Source organism: Kockiozyma suomiensis (assembly GCF_038497685.1).
Source record: "Kockiozyma suomiensis strain NRRL Y-17356 unplaced genomic scaffold V2V93scaffold_1, whole genome shotgun sequence".
In the NCBI taxonomy this organism is placed as follows: Eukaryota; Fungi; Ascomycota; class Lipomycetes; order Lipomycetales; family Lipomycetaceae; genus Kockiozyma; species Kockiozyma suomiensis.
This window is the reverse complement of record NW_027117664.1, coordinates 1,344,862-1,370,848: the sequence shown is the minus strand read 5'-3', so window position 1 is coordinate 1,370,848 and position 25,987 is coordinate 1,344,862. Positions and strand designations below refer to the sequence as shown.

General features: G+C 45.1%; 13 protein-coding genes across 13 annotated transcripts; 4 read left to right on the top strand and 9 right to left on the bottom strand.

Moving 5' to 3' along the window:
• Nucleotides 1-87: 87 nt before the first annotated feature.
• V2V93DRAFT_363279 (ADC synthase) lies at nt 88-1,823 on the bottom strand. The gene is made up of 2 exons (XM_066908565.1): nt 1,770-1,823; nt 88-1,704 (listed from the first exon to the last, which is right to left on the bottom strand). The coding sequence occupies exons 1-2, from the start codon at nt 1,815-1,817 to the stop codon at nt 226-228; spliced, it is 1,527 nt and encodes a 508-aa protein (XP_066768845.1). The 5' UTR covers nt 1,818-1,823; the 3' UTR covers nt 88-225.
• Nucleotides 1,824-1,904: 81 nt separating this feature from the next.
• On the bottom strand, nt 1,905-4,135 carry V2V93DRAFT_363277 (RNA polymerase I-associated factor PAF67-domain-containing protein). Its single transcript, XM_066908564.1, has 4 exons — nt 3,974-4,135; nt 3,825-3,897; nt 3,423-3,767; nt 1,905-3,356 (listed from the first exon to the last, which is right to left on the bottom strand). The coding sequence occupies exons 1-4, from the start codon at nt 4,081-4,083 to the stop codon at nt 2,124-2,126; spliced, it is 1,761 nt and encodes a 586-aa protein (XP_066768844.1). The 5' UTR covers nt 4,084-4,135; the 3' UTR covers nt 1,905-2,123.
• A 134-nt stretch (nt 4,136-4,269) lies between these two features.
• Nucleotides 4,270-5,719, bottom strand: V2V93DRAFT_363275 (NRDE protein-domain-containing protein). The gene is made up of 3 exons (XM_066908563.1): nt 5,615-5,719; nt 5,354-5,547; nt 4,270-5,288 (listed from the first exon to the last, which is right to left on the bottom strand). The coding sequence occupies exons 1-3, from the start codon at nt 5,650-5,652 to the stop codon at nt 4,384-4,386; spliced, it is 1,137 nt and encodes a 378-aa protein (XP_066768843.1). The 5' UTR covers nt 5,653-5,719; the 3' UTR covers nt 4,270-4,383.
• A 547-nt stretch (nt 5,720-6,266) lies between these two features.
• Nucleotides 6,267-7,014, bottom strand: V2V93DRAFT_377772 (Inositolphosphorylceramide synthase subunit Kei1-domain-containing protein; the record flags this gene model as incomplete). Its single annotated transcript, XM_066911927.1, has 3 exons — nt 6,267-6,769; nt 6,826-6,931; nt 6,994-7,014. 3 exons carry the CDS (start codon nt 7,012-7,014, stop codon nt 6,267-6,269), a joined length of 630 nt encoding a protein of 209 aa, XP_066768842.1.
• Nucleotides 7,015-7,211: 197 nt separating this feature from the next.
• V2V93DRAFT_363271 (uncharacterized protein) lies at nt 7,212-11,946 on the bottom strand. The gene is made up of 4 exons (XM_066908562.1): nt 10,533-11,946; nt 9,211-10,475; nt 8,715-9,152; nt 7,212-8,655 (listed from the first exon to the last, which is right to left on the bottom strand). Exons 1-4 carry the CDS (start codon nt 11,845-11,847, stop codon nt 7,531-7,533), a joined length of 4,143 nt encoding a protein of 1,380 aa, XP_066768841.1. The 5' UTR covers nt 11,848-11,946; the 3' UTR covers nt 7,212-7,530.
• A 126-nt stretch (nt 11,947-12,072) lies between these two features.
• Nucleotides 12,073-14,026, bottom strand: V2V93DRAFT_363262 (mitochondrial carrier domain-containing protein). Its single transcript, XM_066908561.1, has 9 exons — nt 13,675-14,026; nt 13,581-13,594; nt 13,468-13,499; nt 13,312-13,405; nt 13,143-13,259; nt 13,032-13,080; nt 12,595-12,964; nt 12,418-12,531; nt 12,073-12,358 (listed from the first exon to the last, which is right to left on the bottom strand). The coding sequence occupies exons 1-9, from the start codon at nt 13,755-13,757 to the stop codon at nt 12,311-12,313; spliced, it is 921 nt and encodes a 306-aa protein (XP_066768840.1). The 5' UTR covers nt 13,758-14,026; the 3' UTR covers nt 12,073-12,310.
• Nucleotides 14,027-14,987, bottom strand: V2V93DRAFT_363261 (mitochondrial 54S ribosomal protein bL28m). The gene has a single exon (XM_066908560.1). The coding sequence runs from the start codon at nt 14,774-14,776 to the stop codon at nt 14,207-14,209; it is 570 nt and encodes a 189-aa protein (XP_066768839.1). The 5' UTR covers nt 14,777-14,987; the 3' UTR covers nt 14,027-14,206.
• A 52-nt stretch (nt 14,988-15,039) lies between these two features.
• V2V93DRAFT_398951 (DNA-directed RNA polymerase) lies at nt 15,040-16,262 on the top strand (the record flags this gene model as incomplete). The annotated part of the gene is made up of 5 exons (XM_066912557.1): nt 15,040-15,291; nt 15,355-15,404; nt 15,472-15,590; nt 15,649-15,796; nt 15,838-16,262. Exons 1-5 carry the CDS (start codon nt 15,197-15,199, stop codon nt 16,260-16,262), a joined length of 837 nt encoding a protein of 278 aa, XP_066768838.1. The 5' UTR covers nt 15,040-15,196.
• Nucleotides 16,263-16,287: 25 nt separating this feature from the next.
• V2V93DRAFT_363254 (cytochrome c oxidase) lies at nt 16,288-17,779 on the bottom strand. Its single transcript, XM_066908559.1, has 5 exons — nt 16,943-17,779; nt 16,821-16,879; nt 16,673-16,758; nt 16,567-16,603; nt 16,288-16,503 (listed from the first exon to the last, which is right to left on the bottom strand). The coding sequence occupies exons 1-5, from the start codon at nt 17,542-17,544 to the stop codon at nt 16,397-16,399; spliced, it is 891 nt and encodes a 296-aa protein (XP_066768837.1). The 5' UTR covers nt 17,545-17,779; the 3' UTR covers nt 16,288-16,396.
• A 33-nt stretch (nt 17,780-17,812) lies between these two features.
• On the top strand, nt 17,813-18,276 carry V2V93DRAFT_316414 (uncharacterized protein; the record flags this gene model as incomplete). Its single annotated transcript, XM_066907241.1, has 2 exons — nt 17,813-17,909; nt 17,984-18,276. Coding segments are annotated over 2 exons (390 nt in total), but the record flags the coding sequence as incomplete, so codon positions are not given.
• A 503-nt stretch (nt 18,277-18,779) lies between these two features.
• V2V93DRAFT_363251 (ferric reductase like transmembrane component-domain-containing protein) lies at nt 18,780-21,268 on the top strand. The gene is made up of 2 exons (XM_066908558.1): nt 18,780-19,432; nt 19,495-21,268. The coding sequence occupies exons 1-2, from the start codon at nt 18,957-18,959 to the stop codon at nt 21,155-21,157; spliced, it is 2,139 nt and encodes a 712-aa protein (XP_066768835.1). The 5' UTR covers nt 18,780-18,956; the 3' UTR covers nt 21,158-21,268.
• Nucleotides 21,269-22,080: 812 nt separating this feature from the next.
• Nucleotides 22,081-24,073, top strand: V2V93DRAFT_363250 (uncharacterized protein). Its single transcript, XM_066908557.1, has one exon. The coding sequence runs from the start codon at nt 22,187-22,189 to the stop codon at nt 23,855-23,857; it is 1,671 nt and encodes a 556-aa protein (XP_066768834.1). The 5' UTR covers nt 22,081-22,186; the 3' UTR covers nt 23,858-24,073.
• On the bottom strand, nt 24,036-25,917 carry V2V93DRAFT_363249 (uncharacterized protein). The gene is made up of 2 exons (XM_066908556.1): nt 24,358-25,917; nt 24,036-24,291 (listed from the first exon to the last, which is right to left on the bottom strand). The coding sequence occupies exons 1-2, from the start codon at nt 25,852-25,854 to the stop codon at nt 24,097-24,099; spliced, it is 1,692 nt and encodes a 563-aa protein (XP_066768833.1). The 5' UTR covers nt 25,855-25,917; the 3' UTR covers nt 24,036-24,096.
• Between the last annotated feature and the right edge of the window lie 70 nt (nt 25,918-25,987).

Sequence of the window (25,987 nt, the reverse complement as noted above, 5' to 3'; positions counted from 1 at the left end):
AATTTGCTCATAAAATTAATTTGGCTGCTGCCGTGCGGCTAAAAAGTGTAGTCGTTCAAACTACTTGACCAACAGTCTTGCCGCACTCAGCTCGGTAGTTTTAGGAATTATCGTATTATAGTGAATCAGATGACTACAAGCTCGTGGGTTGCCAGCGATTTATGAAAATAAGATATACAAGTAGCAAAATTGAAGAAATTTATAAAATATAGACCGACTTATAAACTACGTGTATAATTTCTCCGCTTCAGCGATGGTGCGCATGTTTGCACCCAACTTGTTCATGCTCTCCAAGTACTCATCATAAGGATCAGAGTCATACACAATACCACCTCCGGCCTGTAAATAGGCAACACCGTCTTTGACTAGCATAGTTCGTAGAGCAATGCAGGTATCCATGCTCGAGTCCTCATATCCCCAGTGTCCGACAGCACCGGCATAAATACCTCTTCGCTCGCCTTCAAGCTCAGAGATAAGCTGCATCGCACGGACTTTGGGTGCGCCGGAGACGGTACCAGCCGGGAAAATACTACGGAATGCATCAAACCTTGTCTTTCCTGCGCGCAAAACACCCGATACTTGACTGACGAGATGCATGACATGCGAAAACCGCTCGACGACCATAAGTCGGTCAACAGTAGTTGTTTTAGGATCGCACACACGAGTGATATCATTGCGGGCAAGGTCAACCAACATGACATGCTCAGCTCGATCTTTAAGCGATGACTTGAGCTCAGTAGCAAGCTTGTCGTCTTCTTCGCGAGATTTTCCCCGTGGAACTGTGCCAGCAATAGGATGCGTGATTACGCGCCCGTTTTCAGACTTGACGAGCAGTTCCGGACTAGCGCCAACTATTTGGAAATCCACATTATCAATATAGAACATGTACGGCGACGGGTTCACAGTGCGGAGATGCCGATATATGTTGAAAGGGTGAAGAGATGTGGGGCGAGCAACGCGCTGCGAAGGAACGCCTTGAAAAATGTCACCCTGATAGATATGCTCTTTTAAGCTTTTGACATGACTTTCGTATCCTTCTTGACCAATATTAGAAGTATATTGTTGATTGGGAACAATAGGTGGCTGCTCAGGCATATCAACTGTCGGAGCATAAAGAACTTTGGCGACTTCTTGAATCTTATTCTGTGCGGACTCCAGGGCGACGTCAAGGTCGAATCCAGATTTTGGTACGTGAATGTTGGTGATGATTTGCACACGCTGGAAGACGTGATCGAAGGCGACTATAGTGTCAAAAATCATCATAATACTCTCGGGAATTCCAAGATTATCTTTGAGATCCCGTTTTGTTTTAGGCTCGAAATACTTAATGCAGTCGTATGACACATAACCAATTGCTCCGCCAGAAAGCGGAGGAAGACCGGTTTGCTTCAAGACATTGTACTGATTTAATTCAGTCTCGAGCTCAGTCAAAGGGTCAACATCCGCGCCAAATCCGTTGCCAGTGGTGACTATTTTGCGGGGATTCGCTCCTAAGAAACTATACCGACCAATCGACTCCCCATTGAATGCACTTTCGAACAAAAACGAATATGTTCCGCTCGGTGCCGCATTCTTTAATTTCAAGTAGGCAATTGATGGTGTTAGGAAGTCAGAAGGCAGGAAAGCATATACCGGTATAACATTCGACTCTGGAGATTTGGCTAGTAATGACCGCGTCGTCTCCGCTGCAGGCTGTACAACAACCTGCTCGCAATTCACCATTAGACCACCTCATCTATCCACAAATTAAATTCCAATGGGTAACCTACCTTGGGCACACCAGGCGCAGGGTTCACCGGAGAGGTCGGAGAAGGCATGGTTTAGTGTGGGTGAAGAGAGAAAAGGAAAATGAGTCTTCAATTCAACTCGTGATTTTGAATTTTTTTTAATTACCCTTACCCTATGAGAATTATCGATATTGTAATAGACTATATATCTTAAGTATCTTCCCTACACAATAAGAGCTCCAATAATTGGAACCTGAAGAACCTCTCAAAACGATTTCATGCTAAACATGAATAAATTCAGAGTGAAAAATACAAACAAACAAACATGATAGCTTTCTATACAAAAATGTAGATAGTCTACTATTCACCATGTACTCATCTCACTCAAACCCTGATTTACTTGGAGCTTTTCTCTCCGCCCTTTTCTCTCCGCTCCCGTCTTTTGCCGTGCTCCTTGTTCTCTTTTCCATCCTCTACAGTCGGATTCTTGTTTGCGATGGTATCCTGAACAGCATAGTACTTGGCCGCGTTTCTCAAAAACCAATCACCAAATTTACGAACAATTCTTGCCTCAGAGATATCAATAAGATCTCCATTAAGAGTGATGTCAAGGTCAGAAACATTGACGACCTCGCCATCTAAAAGTGAGCCCTCGGTCCACCGCACTTGGCGACTCTTCTGCTTAAAGACAACAAGAGCAGAACGTAACTCCTCAGGTGAGATCTCAACAAATGTCGCGAGTTTCTCAATGTTCAAGGTAGTGTACAGCTTGAGATAGCTGCGAAGCGTGGGAGCCAGCATGGTGTTCTTGACATCCATCATGAACACCTTAAGATGGTGCTGCAGAGGATCAATGTTGTTGGCAGGATTCTCATAGTCAGGAGGTCCAAGCATCATAAACTTGGGGGATGCAAAAGTGAACAGCTCTTCAAATACAGGAAGAGACTCCTCGCCGCCGCGCTGCATGCGAGCAAGCTGCTCGCCGTTCTTTTCGCGCAAAGTGGTGTGGATCGAGTCATCGAGACGCGTTGGGCAAAGAGCAACGCAGATGGCAAGAAGAGCGTACATTTGGTCTGATCGCTTGGTGACGGAATCGTACTGAGCCGATCGATTATGGAACGACTTTGATCGGGAAATGAACAACAGAATGTGAGAAAACGCCTTGATCGCGTCGGAGTAGCGACGCAACATCATGTAGCAGAAGCCAACGTAGTAGTAAATAGTAAACTGAGCACCAGCCACACGAGAATATTTCGTTTTCTTATTCAAATCAATGCTTTCCATAGTCTTCAAGGCAAGAGTAAAGTCGCCAAGGAGGGTATGCACGCGTAGCAAACCAATAATCGAAAAGTAACCAAGAGTCTTGTAAAGAGATCGCGAGCCATCACTTCCAGCAACCTCATCGGGATCTCGACCGTCTCTTACTGCTTCGAGCTGCTCATTGATTCGGGATTTTTGAATAAACGAATAAAGAACGTTAAGAACACCATAGGAACTCCAAGCTTGAGGATGATCGCGCAACTGCTGGATTTCCTCCTCGTTGTGAGACTTGCGAACGGTTCGACTGCGGTAGAGCGCAAAGCTGTTGAACTGGTAAATGAATTCATCAATGATATCCCAAGCCCAGTTCTATAGGAGCCGGTGTTAGTGCTAACATATTCACAACGTATGAATGATTATATAACAAAGACATACAGTAGGCAGCTCCAAGTCAGTAGGAGAGTTAGGATCAAACACATAATTGAACCAGACACAGTAATTATCGTACGACGCAAAGCGATCCACGAGATCAGGTTGTAGTTTGGCATATAAATGACGGTAGTACATCTCGGTGTAAAGAGTAACGAAAGGCTGGTCGTTCTCTACAAGAGGAGCAATGACCTCATGCGGATCCGGCCAAGGAGTATTCTTGTAGAACTTCTCAGTCAGTCTGTTGAACGTGTTTTCGTAGCATCCATGCAAATCGTAAACATTATTTTCCTTCAAACAATGTTGAAAATAGAGAATAAAGTTGCGGATCGCATCTGGAAGTTGGGCAGCCTAGGTTTACATTAGCACACGCGTTTGAACTGTTGTGAAGACCAGTAAAAGTCATACTGCTTGTTGCTGCTGTAACTGAAGCTGATGCTGAAACAGCTGCTGCTGCTTAAGAAGCAATTCCTCATCAATACTATAAATTACATCAGATTAATAAAATTCTACTTTTCTGGATCAAAAAAGATAAAAGCGCTTGCAGTTACACATACGTCTCTGTCTCAATTAAGTCTGTAGCCAGCGGCTCGTCGTCCTCAAAGTCGTAGTCACCGGTTTTCTGGATAAAATCATCATAATCGTAGGCAACCTGCTCGTTATCCATGCTGGGCAAGTATCAAGTCTGAAATTGCTATCGAGATGGCTGATGATCAGGAGCAAAGTCTGCGATTTTTTTTTCTCGGTTGAGCAAGACCTCTTTCCGGGTAATATTAAAAGCCGGGTAATAAATATGCAAACTGCTTTCTCGCCCAAACCTGCAACAATTTGGCTATAATTAATAACGAAAATATTCGGAATGTTTATGATGATCTTTTTTAGTGAATAGGTACAGATGGGGTTTCTCTATCTTTAATCTTTTTCATCTTTTTCCAGTTCATAAGTTTGGCATCACCAACGCAGTTTGTTATTCGCTCCATCCATCTATCTTAAACTCATGTAGAACAGGCTCTTTCTTTGTCACATCATTCAAATCACGTTCTACATAAGTGACATTCCCATAATTATCAACTAATATAAGAGTCTGTGTCCGGGTCCCGTAGTACATCCCTTTCTTGAATTCATAAGGCTTGTCAGAGGTATTAGTCTCAAACTGTGACTTGACGTGCTGCACAATCACATTTCCATCTGCAGCATTTTGGATCGATTCTTCTGTAGGTACCGGAGATAATGAATCGTAGTCCTCCTTTAGAACACCATCAACAGCTGAAAATACTGGTACCTTTATACTATGCCTCAAAGCGTCAAAGACAGCTACAGGGTCGCCAGTTTGCAGAGCCTCTCGAGGTAGCTCATCGACAGATAGAATATCAAATAAAGATTGAATAAGAGCATCTTGGCTTTGGATCTTCATCCCTCCACTAGCAATATCCTCGGCTATCATGGAACTTAAAAGGTCACAGCCTCTGTACACCTTTGGCCAAGGTTCTGTGTATAGCGAATTTGAAATGCCGTAGGTATGCTCTCTTACAAATGAATATGTATCACTGCAGTTTTCCTTTTCCTGTATTGTCGGATTGACAAATTCCTCGGGTGCAAAAATCCACGAAGTACCGCTACTTAGAGACGTAGAGCGATTAGTCAATACAGCCAGTCTCTCTAATCGCTCCTGGTAAATAATTTCGGTCGACTGAGAGTCCTGAGATGATTTGGGCCGAAGTACACCGCAGACCATACTAAATCCACCGACCGAAAATAAACCGCCAGGACCAGCATTCGCAATTGCCGATTCTACCCATTCTGACGTAGTCTTGTCACGAGCCACTAGAAAGTGCTTCACCAAAGCACCTCTCGATATGGGACTAACGGCATCTGATACAAGCCCATGTCAGTCACAAGATTGAATTATTCTCTTTTAAAAACTCCATAAATAATACCTGAGTTCTGCGTTTCCCTAAAATTTACCAGAATGGCTATTCGTCCTTCCTTGGTGATCCCTATCCACGTGCCATGTTCTTCTCTAGCAAGATCAAGCGGACTCAAAACATCGCTATCAGGCGCAGGCCAAAAGTCTGCGGATTTTGTTGGTCGATTTAAATACTCGTCTCTATTTGACAGGAGAATAAGGGGACTGTGGAATATGACTATGGTTTAGTTTCATGACTGGACTCACGAACAGTGTAGTGAAAAGCACTTACTACTTTGGGTGTGCAGTTGACAGCAGTAAAATGCACATTTACTCTAGCTTTGAGTATGCATACACCAGCTGCAGCCTAAGTCTGGATGCCGCGAGTGATTATTAGTATAGCAAGAAGTACGATCATCAGTCATAGAAGTTATTCACGTGAGATCGTTAAGGTTCCTCGGTACTGGTTCAAACCCCATGTATTCTCCACCGCTTATCTAGTATCGCTGAGTTCAACTATTTGCCATTAGAAATTACAGTACATTTGGATGCTAAAGCAGTGTGAACTAATTAAGACTCCGGTTCCAACAACAAATAACTCTGAAATAATAGACGAAAAAATAACCACTAGAAATTGGCGATAAGAAAGAGAAAATAAAGAAGCAAGATGCGCCACCAGATAAGACCCATGTAATATTGATGAGTACAATGATGCAAGCAAATTAGAACAAAAACATAAACGTAAACATGAACACTAATATTACAAATTGCGTAAGCCAGCAGGCAAAATTAAATAGCCAAAGTTTTTAACCAGTGATTGCACGCCTGGCCGATGGCTTAGTAACCAGTCAGCATCTTCAGACGCGTATAGCTGGCTGGTGAAAGTCATTGTAGCTCTCATAAGTTGTCGGTGAAATCTTCTCCCTTATTGCAGATATCATCTCTTAAAATCCACTCTCCTCTAGAGTAGTCACCATGCGGCCCTTGCCAGCGCGTCGGCCACCTCTACGCCAAAACGAAGGCGTCAGACCAAGCAAGACATACTGCAGCATAGCAGACTTGCCCTGACCGTTGTCGAAACGGAGACCAGACTTCCGCACAAGCATACGAGCATATCCAAAAAGCACGAAACAGCTGTAAAGTCTGAACAAAAGCACCAAAACTATCACGGAAATTGAGACGCCTCGCTCCGAGGCAGTGTCGAGCTTGGCCGCGTTCGCGTCATCATCGCCGCTCGCGACAACCTTATCGAACCCGCGGAACCAGGTCACACTGAAAAAGATTGTAAATGCAATATTTGCCAGCATGTCAAGAAGATACACATAAGAATATGCGACAACGGGCAGCGGGTTTTGCCGTCTGACGCTGAGGAGAGCATACAGGAAAAACGGCAGAAGGATAATCGAAATGATATTAAGCACCCACTGGGCGGCGTTTATCGGATGCCCTGAACTACCATTAGCAAGCCATAGCAATTTCACCAACTATGCAGCCTAAACATACCAGTAAAGATAGACAACAGGCCGTAGATACCGCTGGCCTTGTTGACAATGCCGAAGACCGTAATCAACTCGGCACCGGCGGCAAGAGGCAGGAACCCCAGAAAGTACTATACAAATAAAAAAATCAGCACTAGAAGCCCATCAATACACGCAAATCAGAGCCACCTACCCGAGGAACTATGGAGAACATTGTAGCAGAGGAATGCGGCTACAGGTGATGATGGAGAACTGGAGCTGGCAGAGAATTCTGGGCTATGAGCTACGGCTACTACAAATCCCCGTCAGGTCCGAGAAACTCTGTTTGGTGGCGCTTGTTACCCGGCCTAAAATGATTGTCGAAAATGTGTATCTAATCTTATTCTCTTTGACTTCCTTTGTTTACTAATATTTCTTATCATATATGTCTATTTGACTATTTACAAACCCAGACGACTTCACTTAAAAAGAGGCTCATCGCCAGACACATATATCTATATACATAACATCCATTATTCCTAGATTTTTTATACTCTTGTCAAATCCCTCTAAATGCTGTATATGGTTCCTTCTCAATGTACATCCTGCCATCATGCTTTTCCAATTTCACTTTTCTGTGGATGTGGCTCCCAAAACCGTTGTAAAATATCCATCACATATCTGCCCCCAATAATTAAGGGGAAAAAATATCACAAATCGTTCATTACGCCGTCATAACCCAGTGATCAGCCTAAGAGAAGAAGTACAAGCTGTTCTTCAACTTTTTGACGTCGAAATCACCCTTGGGGGGCACCTCAGGGAAAGTTAAAGGTACCATAACCGGGAGTCCGCGGCCTTGCTTGAGTATCGCCTCTTGCACAGGCATTTCCTCAATCACACTCTCGACCTCGTCTGCGTCCTCCCCTGACAAAGACTCATCAAATTCCATCTCGCCATCGTCAGCTGACTCTGACACGCTGAGCTCGTCGGTTGTCTTCTCAATTCCAAGGGTCTTCCGAATAACTTCATCCGATGTCAATCCGCCAAGCTCCTCATTCTCAGACGATAATTGGCGAGGAGTAAGCTTCACTTTCATCGGAGGGGGGCGCAGACTTTCTAAATCTGTATCATCGCCAATAATACTCATAGGAGTAATCATTTTTTCGCCCTCAGCACGTTTCAGTGGGTCGGAGCTGTCAAGTAATCTCCTGCGCTTGGTTTCAATTCTGACCTCATCGCAAAGCTGAACTGCGCGTCCAAGTTTTTTCCGGAACTGTCTTCTCCATTCCATGACTTTCTTAGCGACGGCACTTGTGCGATTTATTTCAAATGGATACATGTATCCCTTGTACCGTTGCTCAAATTCTTCCTTTAATTTCGTTACCAGATCTCCTTCGTGCAATTTGATAAAAGCATCTCGCAGAATAGCATTCATACGATCAACGTCTGCAGCATGAGTCCAGTACGAATCGTGCACAGCGGCAAACGTCAGACCATTACGACCGCACGCCAACGCTGATAGGAGCATATGGGTAGCATCAAGAGAGTGAATGTAATTCGGTGGAAATCCAGCTTGCTGCTTTCGCGGATTAACAGGATGCATCTCGCTTGGCTCAGAAATGTAGACCGTCTGTAGATTCGTCGTAACTTGCTTGCGCGTAGGATTGCGATAAGGCTGCACCACTGGAAGACCGAGTGGAGTAGTCCAGACAACCGCAGTCATACCTTCTTTTACATTTTCGGCTGTAGTATTGGGAGGGAAAGATTTAGAGATTCTTTTAGCACACTCGCCAAACCAATCCTGAATCAAATGAGCTCCAGAAAATAAGTTGCGGACAACTTTAAAAACAAGTTTTGCAAGATAAGCAGCACCAGACTATACGTTAATGGTTAATAAAATCAGTTATAGAAATATCGTATTTGGAGGGAACTCACCCATAAAGCCTCCTCCGGAATACCATCGATGTCTTTTAACTGTGACAAAATTTGTGCACGCGCTCCGACATAGGTCACGCCGTACACGTTTGTCATAACGGACTGTTTCACAACTTTCCGCTTAACTTTACCCTCAAAAATCTTTGCAATAGCATTGCCATTCGCGGCATCTTGCGCAACTAACTCGCTAACTCGATCAGAAACATAAGTGTAGATATCTGCTGGCCGCTCACCAGGTTCCAAATTGACCTGCGCGGCGCCTTCAGCATCTCCGCCTAAGGCCGCATAATGTTGAAGGCCGTTGCAGGTACCGTCTTGATGAACAGGTAATCGAGATTTGAATTCAGTAGGCTCAGGTGATCGAAGAGCATCAGCAAGCTCAAAGCAAACCGCCAAAGCTTGCCATGGATCGGGAGCCTCCATCCAGAATCGACGACCCTAAATACAACGTCAGTATTTCCATTTTCTACAATGGCACTAAAGAATAGTTACTTACATCAAGAGGATGGTCCGCAGAATCAAAGATATCATCCAAGCGATCGTCAACAAACTGTACACGAGATTGGAAATCCGCCTTATCAAATCCACAAAGATTGGCCAGGTGTATCTTCATCCATTGTAAACCTCTCTGACCTATAGATTTTGCCTCCCAAAACATTAACAATCCACGACACATATCGTTACCTAAATGATTCAAATGAGGTGGAATGGCATATGCACGTCCTCTGAAGTCGATGTTATGAGGGAAATACATCCTCTCGCCGATAAAAGCTCTTCCAATCTCCAACTTGTAATTGATATCGCAGCGTTGCGAGTGACTTGTTCGAGCATCCATAATCAGTAATTTACAAGCTCTTGCCCAGTCTCTGCGCGCAACAGGATCAGCATCTTTGGGCGGTTCAGGCGGAAACTCGATTTTCGCAGGTGCTTTAGCAGGGATTTCCAAAAATTCTTTTTCTGAGTTCCACACTTTTGATAGCACACGAAACACACGCGAGTTAATGACCCAAGAAGCTTTTCCAAGAACATCAAGACCTTCGTAAACATGCTGTAAATCGTTTCTGCGGCAAGCCTCCTTCAAATACTCCTGTTGTTCGATAGAGTGCTTGGTTCGCATCAACGGAGCGTTACTGAAATGGTACCCTCCTGAAGCCCAAGAAGTCCATGACTTCGGCTGCACCAACATGGGAAGAAACTGCGGATTGATTATGCTGTTGGCAGGATCCTTAGATATGCGATCGGCAAAGTCTCTGTGAAATTTAAGGATCCCCAATTTCATCCCGTTTGAGTACTGGTAAGAATGTGTCATTGCCGGAACAAGACTAGTTACTTCTTTGCTGGTAACAGGATCAGTTGCAGTTACTGCAACTTTCGCAACGTGCATAAATATCGACACCATGGTCGATCCCACCTCTGCCTTGATATCATCGGGCCACTCAGGCTTCCACGAATCGAGAACTTTAAACTCTTCATTCAGACGTTTAGCATTAGCTAGTGCACGGCTAAAATCTTGCGGGTTTTGAAGCGCAGCCTTGTTCGGCTTATACGCGCCGAGGCCTGAGACCTCTCGTCGTAAAAGTTGCTCTGAGTTGTATTCCATTTGGATGCTACGGCCAACAGTTAATACCGCACGAGCTGTGCGCATTCCATCAGCCAAACCGCCAGTGGCATGTAGACGAAGGAGCTCAAGGATTGTTATCGTGCAAAGTTTATCAGGCTTGAGAAGTTTCAAGTAAGGTCCGTACCGTAGACGACGTCGAGCTAATCATAAACGGTTAGCAAATCAAAGAAAAACATGCAATACAAATTCAATCTTACCAGATCCCGAAGGCTTTTCATTCTTCGCGTCCAAAAGACGGTCGATCTCTGCAAATTCCTGCTCCACCTGTTGCGTCATTGCTTGCTGCCATTCCCATAAGTACTCGTTGACGTTAGTTACTGACATGTCTCCACGCGCCAGCATCTGCTCATAATCATACTTCCATCGTTCCCTGGCGGATTCTAGAGCAAGAGCTTCCAGGAGACGTTGACGCTGCTGATTATATATTTCAAAAGCTTCGCGGTATTGGGCTTGTTGATCCTCCGGGAGAAGACTTAACTGTGCCTCAAAGTTCAAGAATCCGTCATCTGCTTCGCTCTCTCCTTTATCGGCCTTTCCGTATACAGGCAATACAGGTTTTTCTGACTCGGCAATACCTTTTAGAGACGACCGTAGAAGTTTTATACCGATAGAGTCGACTGGATTGAGTTCTTCGAATCCCGTCTTTTGAACAGAAGCTGGGATTTGAGAGAGAATATTTTTAACTGCCTCCGACTGCGCCTTGACTAAAGCTACTGAAAGAGGCTCATCACTTGACGGGTCTAACTCTCTAGTGATATCCGGCGCGGGTGGAGCAGAACTCAATTGGAATGAACGAGGCAGTTGAGCCTCTGGGATCATGCAGACTGATACGATTCTCCTGGCGTCATGATAACTGAGAAGACCTTCGTAGCCAAATAGCTCAGTTGCGGATGTTCGTTGTTTGGTGTACTCGGCATAGATTTCATGTATGACATTGTCGCCTCTCAAGCGATCTTGCATTCGGCAAGCAGTGGCTAAGAGAATGACAAACGCTCGCGGGTCAAAAGGCAGTCCTTTGAAGTCTTCTAGCGACGAGGTCACAAGCCAAGACAGTGCTTGAGAGATTGTTCCGGTGTCTTTTAATTCTTTCAAAGCGTATTCTTGTAAGTAGTCGTTGCGTAATCGGGTAAACTCTTCTTGAGTCGTGACTTCGTATGCTTCGACAAGAACTTTGCGCGCCCGGGTAAAATTTCCTCCAGATATTAATGCATCAACAAGGGATATTAGATGAACTCGATTGCGCGCAAATTGATTCCGCATAGTCAAAGTCATATCCGGGTGTTCGCCGTCGTCCAGAAGCTCATTCATGATGACAAGCTTGCCTGCACGTTGCAAGCCAATGTTGACTTTCCCAAAATTTGGAGCATCTGAGACGGGATCAAATGGCGGAGTAATGTCCGAGAAGGAGGATACTATGCTCCGGTTGGACGGTTTCGATATGAAGGTCCGACGCGATGTTGAAGCCACGACGGCTACACAACGCCGAGAGCCCCTGCTGGCTGCCGACAGCATTAGGCAGAGAAGACGGCCAAAGACTGTTTAACAGTTCTAGGCGTTGATTGAGGGCCGAGGGATGTGAGAAGGGCAGGCGGTAGTATTGATTAGTTAATGTTTGGAGGCAAATAAAAAATTTGAGTTGAACTCCCAGCCATTTCACAGAAGTCCCAGCGGCTAGACACAGTACAAGGCCCTGGCGCACACGACCACTTAACTGCTACTCTTTACTTATTCTATGTTCACTGTCTATCGAGAAAATCATTCAAATGAGTCTATATGCACATAAAAAGCTATCCAAAATATACACAAAATTCTAAATCCATCCGCAAAAAGAAAAAAACTCCTGCAAGCAGTGCCATCAACATATGTCTGCTCTGATTGAAGATAAATGCCAAACTAAACGCTCACACTGCGATGTTCAAAGAGTGAATTTGACCCGGTTTCCTATAAGCTTCATTCTTAAATGCAAATACGTCGTTCAAGCATGCACGCCAATTTTCAGTGACTTTAACTTCTCTAAAACAATCTGTTGGGAACAAGTTATTAGTCATTTACTGTATCAACGTCAATATCTGGACAACTCACAAAAGTCACAATCGTATGAGGGCCTAAACGAATAAATGACGGCAGCCAACCTCTGAACGCAAAAAGAACTCCTTCGTTCTTGACGGCTTCTCTCATGATCATTAGCGCCGGTTGCTAGACGACAATATATCAGCAATCAGCTCTATAATCTTCGATCTGTAATCAGCAGAAACTTACGTGCTTGTCCTTTGCATTCATGACTCGGGTCTTGACTACATCTACTGGACTGCAGACAGTCGTCGCAACAAGACCTGCAAGCATACTTGAACCGAAATGAGTCGTCATAGCCTTTGGATCACATCCAAAGCTAATGAGCATCTTTTTGAATTCGTCATAAGAAACCATTTGAGAGGCAGTCATAAGCACTCCCCGCGTGGTGTTTGGCCCAATTCCTCGAACAAGTGACTTCAGTCCTTCCTCTTTCGTCATCCGGTACAATCCCTGAATAGCATTTCGGTAATTTCTCCGGTGAGCGGGATCAAGAGACATGTCATTTTGCATTCGAATGTTAATGATATCTGCCGGATTACCGACGGCACCTCCGATCCTGTAAAAATATCTAAGGTTAGTATAGAATTCATTTATTGATGTGAGAAAAAGACTAAGCTACGTGCCATCCAGAGGCCATGGCCATTGGAAGAATGACATAAAAAGGAGGAGCCACTATAGAAAAACTATCAGTATAACAGAACTTATCTCTTATCAACTGGGTAGTGCAGATGTACCGCTGGAGCCTCCTGTCGCCAGATCCTTCATTTTCTCGTAAGCGCCGAATCGTGTCGTGGAATAGGTAGCTTGCCGTAATATACTAGCGCTGAGACCTTTGTATAATGCAAAAAAGCCTTCAACATGTCAGTATAGACTTCGGACCAAAAAAGATTGCAGTGTACGTACCTTCTTTCTGATATACATGAACTAGGGTCTGTATCATCGTCTTGCCACGCTCCTCAGCGGTTTGCATTCGGACCTTTGCGAGGTCAAGCGGGTGCTATAAATCACAAATAAGTACTGAATCAATATCCCAGATGCATACAATTGAGGCAAACATACCGTACACATTGCAGCGACAACACTTGCAAATCCTAAACCAAACGGCGTTAGAAACTATTGCTAAACCCGAAGTCCGTTATTCACGACCCTGCAGACAATTGGCGATGACTGACCTCCATACCAAAATCTATAACCAGTTACAATTAGCCCAGGTTCTCTCTTTACTCTGAACTGTTTCTCAGTCGCTTGGCAGAGAGATGTACTTACGGGTAGTGCACTGGTTTGGGAGCAGCCGGCGCCTCTACTGGCACCGCAGCGGCCAGACCAGGGCCAGTTTGTAGTTTGTTCATGCTCTATATAAGTAAAGAGAGACTCTGAATATAAAAATAAGTATATATTTATATATACAAAGATGATCGGAATATAGCAACGAGTCGACCTCTCAAAACTAGGGGAATGCCAAATGCTGACCTGTCGCCAAAAAGCACCTCGCGGAGAAAAGTCCCCAGAGTCAAGTCTTCTACAAGTCCCAGCGCCGCGCCGGAGTCTACCGCGGAGTTCGCAAACCAGCCAACCGTTGGCAAGTTATTTGCATTATTCATAGAACGCATCTTCGATTGCTTTTTTCTATTTTGATAGCAGTAGGCTGCTGATAAATATGTTTTAATTGTGTACAGTTTGCCACTTTGGCAAGGGTAATAAATACTCATCATATAGTACCTCCAGTCTTTAGCTTCACCTGCAATATCCAGGTTTATCTATCTATTTACAACTCAACACTTGAAACATTATCTCCGTCTTATAGTGTGCTAGGGTGCACTCTTTGCTTGCGCAGTAGAACCGCGTATCTCAATCTCCATCCACGAGGTCCCAGTTCTTTAATCCTCGCTGCTTTGTCCTTAGTTAAGTAATTATCAAGTCCTCCTTCCTTCTTGATAGTCTTCAGCACCTTGGTGGCACAATGAAGCCTAATTGATCTCTTCAAAGCATCACTGTAAAGACTCGTTACAACAATATTCGGCAGCCATCGTCTCTTAATCTTGTTCTCAAGCTTCTCAGTGACAATATTTCCTGACTGTGGGAACCGTCCACCAAAGAGTCCTCGGTTGGAACGCTTAAACACCGTAGCGTCGCCATACGGATACGGCGGATACTTTATTCTCCGCCCGGTAGCAAGATGCTTCTTCACCCAGAAATTAGTCTTGAGTGCCGGTCTTTGCATCACGCGCCTAGACACGACGAGTCGATGCTCACGGCTGATGGAGGGAGTAGACGAAAATTGCCGACGCAAGGGGGGGGTTCTGGTCAGTAATAGGATAGGTCTAATCAGACTTGTCGGCACAGAGTTGAATAGCTGTGAAAATAGCATTGCGTTGCGTCCTTTGAGTAGAGTGAACTAAAAACCGAAGCGTCTGGTATTAAATGTTGATATTCGCAATCTCAGACCGGTCCGATAGTATGGCTGTTCGCTGAAATATTCTCTCCAATTCTAATGATAATCCCTGACGAGGAAAATTTAAACGTACCAAAGGCCAGTCGTCTAATAAATTGCTTTCGAAAGAACCTATGTTCTTTCCGGATGTAAAACGAAAAAATCTGGGTCGCGGCTTTCAGTACCCTAGCCCCGCATATCATCTGGGCACGCACCTAAAGATCATCAAAGTGCGGGATCATATTTATATAGCATAGATCGCTTATCCAAATTTGATTTTTTTAATTTGACTGTGAATATAGCTCCTATTCGAATTATTTATATTAGCTGGTTTGATTATCAAAAACACACGGACCGATGGATGATTTAGACGGTCCTCAAGGACCTCAAGTGACCATCAGAAAGGCTGGCTCAGAAAATGTTGATTTTGTTTTATCAAATGTCGACTTATCGTACGTTGTATCTGTATATTGTCTGCTAGCAGAATGAGCATAATATTGACGCAAACTGAAAAGACTGGCGAACTCGTTAAGGCGCGTGATTCTAGCAGAGATTCCAACAATTGGTAATACCTCTTTCTACTCTACACTTGATCAAATTTTTTTTACTGACTGCCCATTTTGCTATTAAAGCTATTGACTTGGTTGAAATTGAAATAAATACTTCAGTTCTTGCAGACGAGTTCATCGCTCATAGACTGGGTCTTATCCCACTCGCCTCGTCCGGTATTGAATCGCTTCGGTACACAAGAGTATGTCCTCAAATACGGTCGCATAACTTTGGGATTCTTGCTAACATATTTATTTTAGGACTGCGATTGCGATCAATATTGTGACAACTGTTCAGTCACTTTGACTTTAGATGCTCGGTGTACAGGCGATGCTACGATGGATGTTTATTCCAGAGATTTAGTTATTATGACTAGTCACTCAGACGTGGGAAAGCCTGTGATTAATGGTAAATCTCTCTCCATGATATTTCTTTCTGGGTTTTTGGAGTTAACACTGTTTTAGATCCCGAAGGAAAAGGTGTATTGATCTGCAAACTGCGGAAACATCAAGAACTAAAATTAAAATGCATTGCAAAAAAAGGAATAGCGAAAGAGCACTCAAAATGGTCACCGGCTGCTGCCATCGGGTTTGAGTACGATCCATGGAATAAACTTCGTCATACGGATTACTGGTTTGAAGTTTCGGCCGAACAAGAATGGCCAAAGAGTAAGAATGCGGATTGGGAAGAGCCACCGAAGGAGAATGAGCCATTTGATTATAACGCCGTACCCGAGAGATTTTATATCGATGTCGAGGCGACCGGTCAATTGCCACCTAACGAAATTGTGATGGAAGGAATCAAAGTCCTGCAAGAAAAACTTGCACTTGTTGTACAGGCTCTGGGAGATCAGGATGCTGAGATGGATTTATAAATTTACAAGTTAAAAAAAAGAGTATCCGCTTGTACGATAATAAACCAAGATAGTGAAATTTGATAGAGATTAATACTTCAAACAAAGACGTTCGAAACTATATACAAAGAGAATTAAAACCTGAAATACAACATTTAAGCCGATGTGGTAGAAGAAGTATTAATGGTGATGGGTATATCTGCAGTCTGCGTCCCAATAGCCTCTATCGGCGCAAGCTGCCCGAATGCGTTGGGTTTTGCACCTATTGCATTTTGCTTCATTAGCGTTTCTGCTTATGTTGAAAGATAAAAGCTGTGAGACTTACGGAAGAAAGTGTAACTTAACGTAACATGCTCGATATTCTAGAAATAATTGATATAAATAAAACAGCTAGAAAACCAGTAATTGAAAATGTTTGAAAGAATCCGCACCTTCATAAGAGGATCCGCGTCATAATCAGGGTCAATGAAGAAGAAAATCGGCATATCGACTTGTTCGCCAGCTCGCAATTGTTGTTCTATTCAAACTTTAGCTTCCTGTTGATCCAACCACTATACACGATCTGCATGTAGAACTCACGCTCGAAGCAAAAACACTGGATTTTACTAAAATAGGGAGCAACCTGTTGCGGAGAGACGCTATATCATTATACTCTCGTCAGTCATGAATTTAGCAGGCTCAAAAATCAATTTGATATATACTTGTAAGTTGCTACCCCGATGATATCTTCCTCAGACTTGTTGGTAGCTTTAAAAAAAGCCAACGCAGTCTCGCCAGGCACCACAGTAACTGAACTCTGCTGAGGTTCAAATGTCCACGGCAGAGACTTGGAAACGTCAGACTCGAAGTAGACGGTGATCTTGCGGTCAGTCTGCACCGGTATAAGTTTTTCGGGGGTAAACTTTGACGAATCAGTGATCGGAGTACCAGCCCATCCGGTCTTCTGACAGAGCAACCGATAAAAGGGTACTGAGGCGTAGGAGAGTGCTAAAGTTGCAATGATAACTGAGAGTGCGTAAAACAAACTTGTGCGGTTTTTGAGCCTATTTTGAGCTTCTTGACGAGCAATCAGGTCTTCAATTGTAAGTCCTCTGTCTGCAAGCCTTTTAATAAATGCGGGATTGATATGGCGGCTATCGACATCAGATTGCGAGTTTTTACCCGTACTTTGCTGAGTATATAATGCTGAAGATATTGATAATTGTCTTCGGCAAGGAGTAAGTAGCATGCGCGTTGGCTGCGATAATGGGCTTAAGAATCGAACATTTAATATCTTCAGGCGTGTAGATAATATGTTCGACATGGTCGTGAGAGTTGAACTGCAGCAATGAGCTGTGGTAGTGCTTGATTTAGTACTGAAGTTGAATTTTAATTCGATATTGGCCGACACTCCTTGCCTTAATGATTGGGACTGAGAAATATAATTTGAGTTTATGGCATACTCACTTTTGGGCAGTCTTCTCTCAGTCTGGATATTATGAACTTTCAACGAAAAGGCATCAGCTGTCTATATTTGTAGAGCGAGAAATATGAAAAGTCTACCAGAAAGACGAAATAGAGACGATCCTCGGGAACGACGAATCGCAAAGCTCAATGAGCAAGAATTGGCTGCTGGAGTGAGTGAAGCAGGATCATGGCACAATGATTATAAAGACAGTGCATTTATTTGTAAGTCAAATTCAACGATTCAGTTTGAAGATTTGTTTCTTCATTATATACTTTACTAATTAGTTTATACCTAGTCGTCGGATCACTTCCCTTCAACCTCACAGAAGGAGATGTGCTCGCAATTTTCTCTCAGTATGGCAATCCGGTATTCGTCGACCTGATGCGCGACAAAGACACGGGAAAATCCAAGGGCTTTGCCTTTTTGAAATACGAGGATCAGAGATCTACTGTGCTTGCCGTTGATAATCTCGATGGCGCTACTGTGCTGGGTCGCACGATTCGCGTTGATCATACGTTTTACAAAGCTAAGCGCGACGACGAGGAGCTTGCGAATGCCATGTCATTCGACGCGCCGACTAACGAAAGAGAGGAAAAACCAGATGCGGATAGACGTGCTAGAGATGACAAGCAAATCAAAGAGGAAGGTAAAGTTGATAGACACAGGCACCGTGAGCGCAGCGTTCATGACGAGGAGGAAAAAGGACGGCATCGCAGTGGTCGAAGCACACGTGAAGAGGACTACGACAGCGAGCGACGACATAGGCACAGACGCCATGACAGTCATCGGTCGTCACGGCGACACGATTCTAGAGAAGGCTCCGAGAAGGCTGGGGACAGAGCAGACAGACGACGACAGTCAAGTGGCCGGCGGCGGCCTGGGGAAGAAGGCGCAAGTAGGAGCAACAGCGAGCACCATTCGATCAGCCGCCGGCACCGGATAGACTGGGATGATGCTGAGATGAAATAGGAGTTTTGATTGTACGATAACTTGATAGCTACCGTAAAATACAATTTATTACATAATCATTTGCTAAGCAAATAAAACTTTTTTTGAGGCTCCGGAACTAAACTGTACGTCAAGAGTATTGAAAGCCATCTTTGTACGATTTTTCATTTCGTCTCTAACCACCGCAAAAGCGTTCCTGGAATCGACTTACTGCTTCTTATATCCATCTGCTTATTTGTTCGCTTTTAACAGAACCATTGAGAGCGTGCCCTCGCAGCAAATAGCAGATGGTGCAGCAAGAAGTCTTCGTTGATACTTAAATGCGGTGCACCTCGACTTTTTTGGTCGCCGGTTGGCTTCTTGTGCTGGCTACCACAGCCAGTGCGTTTGAAACTCACAATGAGCTCTACGCTTGCATGTCAGCCACGGAAATGCTTGAACCGACAATGGGACTCTTCAATATAACTGGAACCGACCGCTGTAGCAGCTCAATATGGCTGGCGGCGTTTATGGAGTGCATGCATGTGTTTGCACCCACGAAGCTTACTCCGTTTTTTTACAAGGGATGGTCGACATCTTGTGCTGAATATACGCATGTTCTTATTTCAGAGAATGAGATCCAGCAGCAACTCGAGAGTATTTACGACAATGCGACTGAAACTGGATGGTACGTGGAGCTTGATACCGTAAATGGCACTACGAACTCGCCCGTTACACCAAGCAGTGCGCTATACTACCCCGCATTGAAGTATAACAGAGCATCTTATAGCGAGATTGACAAGGGAACTTTTTTCAGGTAAGTCAGAGCATTGTGTCAGAGAGATGAGAAATGTACTAACCTGCCGCATGACAATATAGCGAGGCTATATTAGGTTACTGGTCCTTGATTTTCCTTTTCGGAGCAATAGTGCACGTCTGGAAATTGATTTATCCCTCTGCCTATCTAAAGCGCAGATTTGCAAACCTTCGCAAGTATCTTCTGCTTCCGGCTGCTTTTGGTCGCCGTCATAATACTGCTGTTCGATATCTGGGCTTTCTTCCCACCCGTGTTCAATTTCTCGTCATTGGGATTCACTGTCTTATGAACTTTTTGTTTCTGTGCTTTGGATACAATATCGTTGTTCCAAATCCTTATTATATGGACCGAAAAACTCTGCAGATTGACTTCTTATCACATCGGACAGGTATCATGTCGTTTGGCCAGCTTCCACTTGTATTTCTTTTTGCTTCGAGAAACAATTTTTTGATATGGCTCACAGGCTGGTCATTCAGCACCTTTAACGTTTACCACCGATGGGTAGCCCGGACAATGTTTCTGAACGCTGCCATTCACAGTGTGTGCTGGACAATATACGCTATACGCTTCGATGCGTTACGTACCTACTACATCAAACCCTACTGGATTTGTGGGGTGGTAGCCCTTTGTCTAGCTTGTTTTATGTTGATACAAGGATGGCACGTTTTGAGACGGACTGCTTACCAGATTTTTCTTGCCTTGCATATTTTGTTTACGGTTCTTTTCATTTTTGCGAGTTGGTATCATGTCAATTTCTTTTACGGTGGGTTTGGTTATACAGAATGGTTAAAAGTTTCGATTGGGTTCTGGGTGTTTGACAGGATTGTACGACTTGGCCGGATGGTTGCAATGGGATGGGTAAGAACGGCAACGGTAGAGATACGTGGCAAAGATGTATGCCGAATTGAGGTGCCGTGCAGCAAGCTTCTGAAAGTGTATCCGGGAGCACATTGTTTTTTGTACAGCATGGTTCTCTGCGGGTTCTGGCAGTCGCATCCTTTTTCAGTTTTTCGATCAAATGTCGCAAACGAAGAGCACAAGATTATCATATTGTCACGTCGGAAGAAGGGCATGACGCAAAAGATCTTTCTTCGAGCAGAGGGTCACGCCATGTCTTTGCCAACAATTCCTTCTATCGCAAAGTTTATTGTCGAAGGTCCATATGGACACCATGAAACAACAATTGTGGAGTATGATTCTATTTTGCTTATTGCGGGTGGAGTCGGAATCACGGCAGTATTTCCATGGGCAGTCGAGCTGTCTCAAACAAATCGCGGAGAGCACAAGCGTGTGGTGCTGCGATGGTATGTACATGATGAAGATGCATTGATGTGGCTACCGCGCGAACTTGAAGCTCTTGTGCAGACAGGGCGTGTGGATGTCCTGATATACCAGACTGGGGATGCTGGTGAGACCTCTTTTACGACTAAGCTGAAAGGAGGTGCCACAGATGAAGACGACGCGGAAGAAATGACTGAGGAGCTAAAGGTTGCAACTGGACAGTCACAGACAGTCAAAGGTTTATCTGAGTCTGTTCGTGTAGTAAGTGCTCGGCCACCGGTCGAAAACTTGGTGAACGAGATTGTGAGCGCCACTGAGGGCAGCGTTGCGGTGATGGTAAGCGGTCCGCCGGAAATGAATGATGCAGTGCGAGAGAGTGTTGTGAGGAATGTGGGGAGAGCGAAGGGACGGGTCGAATTTTTTGATGAGACGTTTGGATGGTAGAATTATGATACTTCTGGATATAGATCTTCATCGTGTATAGTAGTTTTATTATGCAGTTCAGTTTTATTATACAGTAATACCATGCAACTACTATGTTGTTACTTGCTAAGCATAATTGCCTAAAACGGCAAGTAGTCAATAATTAAATATGCTTACAAGGTCACGGTTCTGCGCCGCAAGCGTGGAACTGTTGCTTCTTTTATATAACACTACAATACATGCATTTATGATAGCCTGAGTCAACAGAGAAATCTGGAGACGATAGTTCAATATGCCGAAATTGATGTTGTTTCCAGAGTGGCTCTTGACTAATTCAGACGCTATTTAGTGTCAGGCCCCGGGCCTTGCGTCCTTGCGACGCCGCCGTGCACCTCGTTTCTGTAGATTTCGGTACGCCGATATGTTTGCTATTATAGTCATAAATACTATTATGTGACGTGTTTTATCCACTAGCGACAGCAGTTTCAGCAGATAGAATTTCTACCAACATTTGGTTACAGGCTCTTTTATCATCAAGGCCAAGCAGTGTTTGCTCTATTTCGGTATTATCAAAAGTCAGTTGATCTGACGATATAGATCCCACAAAGTACATTCATGGAGGAACAGTTTAGGCTTGGGTACGCGTAGACACTAGAAGCGTACTTATACCAAGTAAAAGTTTGATGTACTTTGTGAATATTGATGTAGAGCAACTAGAGCCTGATAATTGCGTTCCGACAGCCAAGACGGTGAGTGACGAAGAGGCACAAGATAATGAAGCTGAAGCGGAGACCTGAGTCTCAGAGTGAGCGCTGTGGCGAAGCGAGCGCGTCCAGTGCTTAACAAAAAGATACTACATTGGGTAGAATTCCGAGAGTAAATTCCCGAATCCGGCGATCGAGGATCTGCCCGCGGCGCCGCGGACGTAGATGCATGCCGACAGCGCCCATAATCCTCTAAAACCCTTCCTTTACCGCAAATTCTTTTGGCTGGACCTGATTTCTTGTCTTTTTCTTCTAATTGCGTATATTCTCATACTCCACAACCGCCATGTCAACACTGCCCGCTTACATCGAGGACGCGATCCCACTCGAGGTGACTGACCCTACAACTATCCTCCTCCGCCGCCTTGAGTCCTGGCGCCATGTGTCCTCCATGCTCGAAGATTACGTCGAAGCTCACCGGCTTATGTACCACAACCAGGCACGCGACTACGAAAAGGTTGCCAAAGCTGTTCTCGAGGCCCCTCACTTTGATGCCGTCGAAAAGACCGACGTCGCATTGACCGCTGCGGACGGCTCGGTCCTCGAGTCCACGACGTCACCGTCGCGCGAAGGCATCTCTGGCGGCTTCTTTACTCTCCGCGAGAAGTCGGAGGCGCTGATACATGCCGCGAACGAGGCAGAGCACAACATTAAAAGCTCCGTAATTCCGCACGTTGAGCGCGTTTCGCACGACATCAAGGAGCACATCAAGGGCCTCAAGGGCAACGGTCTCAAAGGTGTCAAGGAGGTCGAGCGAGCTCGTGGCCTCACGCAGAAGCAGATCGAGCTGCTTGGACAGCAATCATCTTCCTTTGGCGTTTTCTCCGGAAAACCTGAGCCGCTAAAGGACCCCTACGTCATTCATCGTTCGATTCTCATGCACCTCGATAGCCAGATCTCGAAGGAGAACGCTCAGACCGATTCGCTTCTCACTATCCAGAATGACTTCAAGACCTTCGAAGCTCACGTAGTCAGTGGAATTCGTCAGATTTTCACTCTTATGGACCAGGTGCAAACCACCTTCTGGGATTTCCAGCGCGAGGCCTATGGCGCCGTCACACAGTCCTTCCTCTCGATTCCTGACGATCTCGAATGGAGGCAGTTTACCGTAGCCAACAAGGATGTCCTCGCTGACGAGTCCGTCCCCAAGCGCTCGATTGATCGTATCCGTTATGCAAACATGGACCACGAGTCCACTATTCCTCTCATTGAGGGTGTCCTTCAGCGTAAAGGAACAATGACCCTTTCCAAATCCTACAACACGGCATATTATGTCATCACGCCCTCCAAGTACATGCACCAGTTTGCCTCCAAGGACTACATCCAGTCCACTGAGCCTGAATGGTCTCTTTATCTTCCCGACACCAACGTCGGTGCCCCTTACGCGCAGGAGACCGGCAAGAACAAATTCAAGCTTACTGGGCGCGATGCGCTAGGAACCCTCACCCGCAAACATACCTTTGAATTCAAGACGTCGACGTACGATGATCTTCAGAAATGGTGGCAGGTTATCCACGATGTGGCTACCTCAGGCTCGACCCCGATCTCCCCTCGCGCCACCTTAAATTCCAACTTCTCATCGCTCTCTCCTCGCGGTACGATGACATCGACCACCAGCTCCATCGCACCAACAGCGGCAGCGGCAGCGGTAGCCGCAGTGGGCACTGAATCTGTCGTCGCTCCTTCGGAGCCCGCAGGATCAGCCATACCTGTTGCGGGCACACCCCTGGCTACCGCTGATGCCGAATCGCCAATTAGCGTCGTCTCCGATGCTGCGAATCCACCTACCGCGGTCGCGGAAGCCATCCATACTGAAGCCGCTGCAGCAGCTCCTCCTGCTACCATAGTCGCAGAGCCTGTGGCTACTCCGATGTATGAGTATGTAGATGCTCGTACCGATATTGGTGACTCCATTACTCCTGACGACTCTGTCTCCCAGGTCTGGCAGCAGCGTTAGACCTAGCGGATGCGTTCGTGATTCAACACCTTTTTTTCTTTTCTTTTTGTTGTAATTTCTGAGTTCTGGGTTGTTACTCTTTACGATTTGTATTCTGTTGTATCTTGCATTAATCCTTGTATGCTTTTTTTGCGATGGAGTATGTCTCTTTTAATATTGATTTAATGACATTGTTCCGTTCATAATAATACGATTATTTTATTCTTTGAAACAAAACTATTATACATGCCTAACTCTCATTACTTGGCAAGGTATGACTCAAATCCTATATTTTCCAGTCTGTCAGCCTTGTCAAGCACCTCCTTCTCAATTCCAGCATAGTATTCCTCAAGCTTCAACTGGTATTCCGGAATAAAAGCAGCCAGATTTCGGATAGCCAATAGCGCTGCGTTAGTGGCGTTGTTGATAGCTACTGTCGCGACAGGGATACCTCTCTATGAAATATATTTTGTTAGTGGTTCATTCTTTTTTATATAAAATGCTTCAATGGAGCTAAATACCGGCATTTGAACAATCGAATACAAAGAGTCAACTCCATCCAGGGTACTACCCTTTACAGGAACGCCAATTACTGGTAAAGTTGTCATAGCTGCCACCATTCCTGGCAAATGTGCAGCACCTCCAGCGCCAGCGATAATTGTCTTTACACCACGTGAAGCAGCCTCGGTAGCGTATTTTGTCATCCGGAATGGCGTCCGATGCGCAGAGGTGATTGTCACTTCGAAAGGAACGTCAAATTGCTGCAATATCCGCGCTCCGGTGGCCATCACTGGGAGGTCAGAGTCTGATCCCATAATAATTCCAACCAATGGCGAAGGCTTCACAACTCTCTCGGTTTCGGTCTCCGAATCCTCGCCCTGAATCTGCGCCAGTCGTGTCTCACACTCGTCCATACTTCCGGCAACAATATTAATATGTCCCATCTTGCGGCCTGGCCGGGTGCCCTTTCCGTACAAATGCACCGTAGCACCCTTGGTAGTTAGTGCACGACGGCACAACTCGAGCTCAGAATTGGGCTTGACACCTCCAAGCACATTCAACATGATAGCATTAGTGTATGCCGTAGACATAGATAACCCATTCTTCTTTGGAATAGGTAAGCCAAGTATTGCTCGCATATGTGCTTCAAACTGCGATGTCGCGCAAGCATCGATCGTGTAGTGTCCAGAGTTGTGAGGACGCGGCGCGATCTCATTAAGCAAAATTTCGCCACTGGGCAGCAAAAACATCTCTACTCCATATACACCAGCACCACTAAACGAAGCAATTGCTCTCTCAGCAAGATTTCGTGCCTTGAGCTGCACAGAGTCGGGCACGCGTGCGGGAGCATATACAAGGTGGCAGATATTATTCTGCTGAATGGTCTCAACGGTAGGATACGACGAGACTATGCCATCCTTTTCGCGAAGAACCATCACGGCCAGCTCTTTTGTAAATGGGCACCACTTCTCGGCGTATAGGGGCCGCGAGTGAAGAGCCTTGAGTGCTTCAGGAATATGCTCTGCCGACGAAACGACGAAATTACCACGGCCATCGTATGCCTGTGTTCGCGACTTCAGCATGTACGGGTACCCATATTTCTCTCCAACTTCAGCCAGAGCCTGCTCCGTAGACTCTACCTTTATGCAATCAGCAGTGGTAATTCCTTTTTCAATTAAAAACTCCTTCTGCAGATATTTGTCTTGAATTAATCGGATTGTCGCTGGCGACGGATGGATTTCAAGCTTATCACCCTTCTCTTTCTCAAGTTCAAACAACACCGTCGTATCAACGTGCTCAATCTCAATAGTTAAAATGTCAACCTTCTCCGCCAACTCGCGTACTGACTTTTCATCAGCAAATGATCCAGTGACATGCTTCTCAGATGAGCGGATCTGCTTCGCTGGTGCGTTCTCTGCGTCGAGAATCAGGGTCTCGACGTCAAGTCTATTTGCAGCCTCCACAAGCATACGGCCAAGCTGGCCACCTCCGAGAATTCCAACGACCCGACTGTCCATTTCTTAAGCTGTGTTGCTGGGAATACAATATGTAGGAGTTGTGAAAATCAATTTGTCTCGAAAAAATTCAAAAATTCAGAAGGTCAAAAGCCGCACCAGATAAAGTTCAGTCGAAGTTACTACGGCAACGGGA